Source organism: Jaculus jaculus, chromosome 1 (assembly GCF_020740685.1).
Source record: "Jaculus jaculus isolate mJacJac1 chromosome 1, mJacJac1.mat.Y.cur, whole genome shotgun sequence".
Taxonomy (NCBI): Eukaryota; Metazoa; Chordata; class Mammalia; order Rodentia; family Dipodidae; genus Jaculus; species Jaculus jaculus.
The window spans coordinates 173,015,817-173,017,797 of NC_059102.1; the positions used below are offsets into that span (position 1 = coordinate 173,015,817).

The 1,981-nt window shown below is 39.0% G+C and overlaps 1 protein-coding gene across 1 annotated transcript; it reads right to left on the minus strand.

Moving 5' to 3' along the window:
• Positions 1 to 443: 443 nt before the first annotated feature.
• Positions 444 to 1,391, minus strand: LOC101606718 (olfactory receptor 8J3). The gene has a single exon (XM_004667747.2). The coding sequence runs from the start codon at positions 1,389 to 1,391 to the stop codon at positions 444 to 446; it is 948 nt and encodes a 315-aa protein (XP_004667804.2).
• Between the last annotated feature and the right edge of the window lie 590 nt (positions 1,392 to 1,981).

A 1,981-nucleotide genomic window follows, 5' to 3' on the forward strand; every position in this document is an offset into this window, starting at 1 on the left:
AGCAGGATAAGGCCACACTCATCTATACCCCCAGTTCTGTAGGCAGCAGTTCTGTGGGGGCTCACAAACAGCAAGCTCCAGAATTTGGTAAGTGCAAGGTAAACCAGGTAAATGATGGAGGGACCATCTGATATACACCTACATATACCCTCCACACACACACATGCACACACAATATGACATACAAAAAAACAGGGAAAAGTAAAAGAAGAAAACAAGCAACAGTACAAAAACTGTACATTTTTCTGCGCTTTTGGAAGCATTTGTTTTCTAAATTGGCTATTGCATTATGCAACTTTACAAATTACCCTTAAAATTTTGTTATTTATTCAATGTTCCTTAAATCAAGTTTCTTTTGTTTTCTATGATTGCTTCTAAACCTATACTGATCATAACATGATGATAAGTTATTCATATCTTCATTTATCCATGGAGTTTTAAAATTATATTGATTTTAAGGAATAGCATGGGTTTGTCAAGAATCTGTTTAAAGCAGCTTTCACATCCTTATTTCTCAAGCTGTAGATCATGGGGTTCAACATAGGGATCACCAGAGTGTAAAACACTGAAGCCATCTTATCAGTATCCAGCGAATGATTAGTCTGAGGCTGCAAATACATAAATAGTAGTGTCCCATAGAAAACAGTGACAGCCATCATGTGTGATGCACAGGTGGAAAATGCTTTCTTTCTTCCTTCTGATGAGCGAATCCTTAGAATAGACAAAACAATGTTGAAATAAGATACTAATACTATACTCATGAAAAAAAACAAATTTGTAGCTGCAGATATAAAGACTACTGTTTCTGGAAGGTGGGTATCAGAACATGACAATGCTAACAATGGGACATTATCACAATAAAAATGGTTGATGATATTGTTTGAGCAGTAGGACACAGAGAACACACAGGATGAAACAAAAATGGCTGTGGAAAATCCATACAGGTATGTGAGGGACACCAGCAGAAGGCAGACCCGTCGAGACACCACCACCATGTAGAGCAGAGGGTTGCAGATGGCCACGTAGCGGTCATAGGCCATCACAGCCAACATGAATATCTCCGCTACAATGAAAACCAAGAATCCCCCCAGTTGAGTGGCACATTCATAATAGGAGGTGGTTTTCCTACTTACTAAGAAGTTGACCAGCATCTTAGGGGCAATGACAGTGGAGTTGCCAAGGTTGATGACAGCCAGATGTCGGAGGAAGAAGTACATGGGAGTGTGGAGTCGAGAGTCCACAGTGGTGAGGGTGATGATGCCCAGGTTCCCTGTGGCCGTCAGCACATAGATGACCAGGAAAACCATGAACAGGGGGACCTGCATCTCTGGACGGTCTGAAACTCCCATGAGAATGAACTCAGTGACCTGTGTGAGATTTCCAGGAGCCATGTATGAGTTGCAGCATCATCTGTTTAGAGAGCAAAAGAAATGGCTGGAAATATTATGACATTATTTTTTAGGATTGCCATTAGACCAAAAAGACTGTCTTTGGTTGAGATTTTCTTTAATTATGAATAAACTATTTCTGCTATAAAATGCAAGGTTTGAGGTTTAATCAGTAAACATGCATGTGTGTGGTATAAGGAAAAGCAATATCAGTAAATATGTGAACATCATGCCAGATTTAAAGGATTTTCTTCACAACTGTCTTATTGAAGTATATAGATGTGCATATATTTTTTTTGAGGTAGGGTTTCTCTCCCACTCAGGCTGACCTGTAATTCACTATATAGTCTCAAGTAGGCCTTGAACTCATGGCAGTTATCCTACCTTCACATGTACCACTCTCCTTATGGACCTGATGCTCTAGCCAGAAAGCTGTGAAAGAAATATGTAATCACCAACATTATAGGGAGTGTTAAATGTACTAAGTAAAGCAAACAAGGAGATTCACTAATATAATTCAAGAGAATAAATTTCCCTGGAAAGAAACAAAATGTTTCTGAAAGGTGGTATTTGAATTGGAACCTAAAATGAAA